General features: G+C 37.0%; 1 protein-coding gene across 1 annotated transcript; it reads left to right on the plus strand. All coding sequences in view use genetic code 12, as the record gives it.

Moving 5' to 3' along the window:
* Nucleotides 1-212: 212 nt before the first annotated feature.
* On the plus strand, nucleotides 213-663 carry J8A68_005998 (uncharacterized protein; the record flags this gene model as incomplete). The annotated part of the gene is made up of 1 exon (XM_049410125.1): nucleotides 213-663. A coding segment is annotated over one exon (451 nt), but the record flags the coding sequence as incomplete, so codon positions are not given.

The raw sequence follows: 663 nt of genomic DNA on the forward strand, positions 1-663 counted from the left end.
GTTATCAGTCACGTGCCTTACAAAGATAAATTTTCCATTTGTTGCGAATTCTTCTAAATTTGCAGCCACAATTTTTATCGATGATTTAACCAGATTCACTGGCCACAGTTTTGCAACAAATAAAAATTTTCACTATAAAGACAACCCTATCCGCCTAAAGTCTTTTCTCTTTTCTTCTTGGCATATAATTATACATTCAGAACACAACTACAATGGCTCATCAAGATTCTCAAAAAAAATCAGAAAAGAAAAAACTTATCCTCAATGCCTTTGAAATGGGTTGTAGTGGTCTTCAAGCTCCTGGTCTCTGGAAACATCCAAGGGACAATTCCCGTAATTACAACACCATTGAATATTGGACCAATCTTGCAAAATTAGTCGAAAAAGGGAAATTTAACTCTATTTTCCTTGCCGATGTTCTTGGTGGATATGATGTCTATAATGGTCCCCACAACATAACTGCTGCTGCTAAATCAGGTGCCCAATTCCCGGTGAATGAACCAAGTGCGGTTATTAGTGCCATGGCTGCCGTGACCAAGAATTTAAGTTTTGGTGTTACTTTCTCAACTATAAGTGAAGCTCCATATCATTTTGTGAAGAGAATTGGTACTTTGGATCATTTGACTCAAGGAAGAATTGGGTGGAATGTTGTTAGTTCATATT

This window comes from Hemisphaericaspora subhashii, assembly GCF_019202705.1.
Source record: "Hemisphaericaspora subhashii strain CBS 10753 chromosome Unknown scaffold309, whole genome shotgun sequence".
In the NCBI taxonomy this organism is placed as follows: domain Eukaryota; kingdom Fungi; phylum Ascomycota; class Pichiomycetes; order Serinales; family Debaryomycetaceae; genus Hemisphaericaspora; species Hemisphaericaspora subhashii.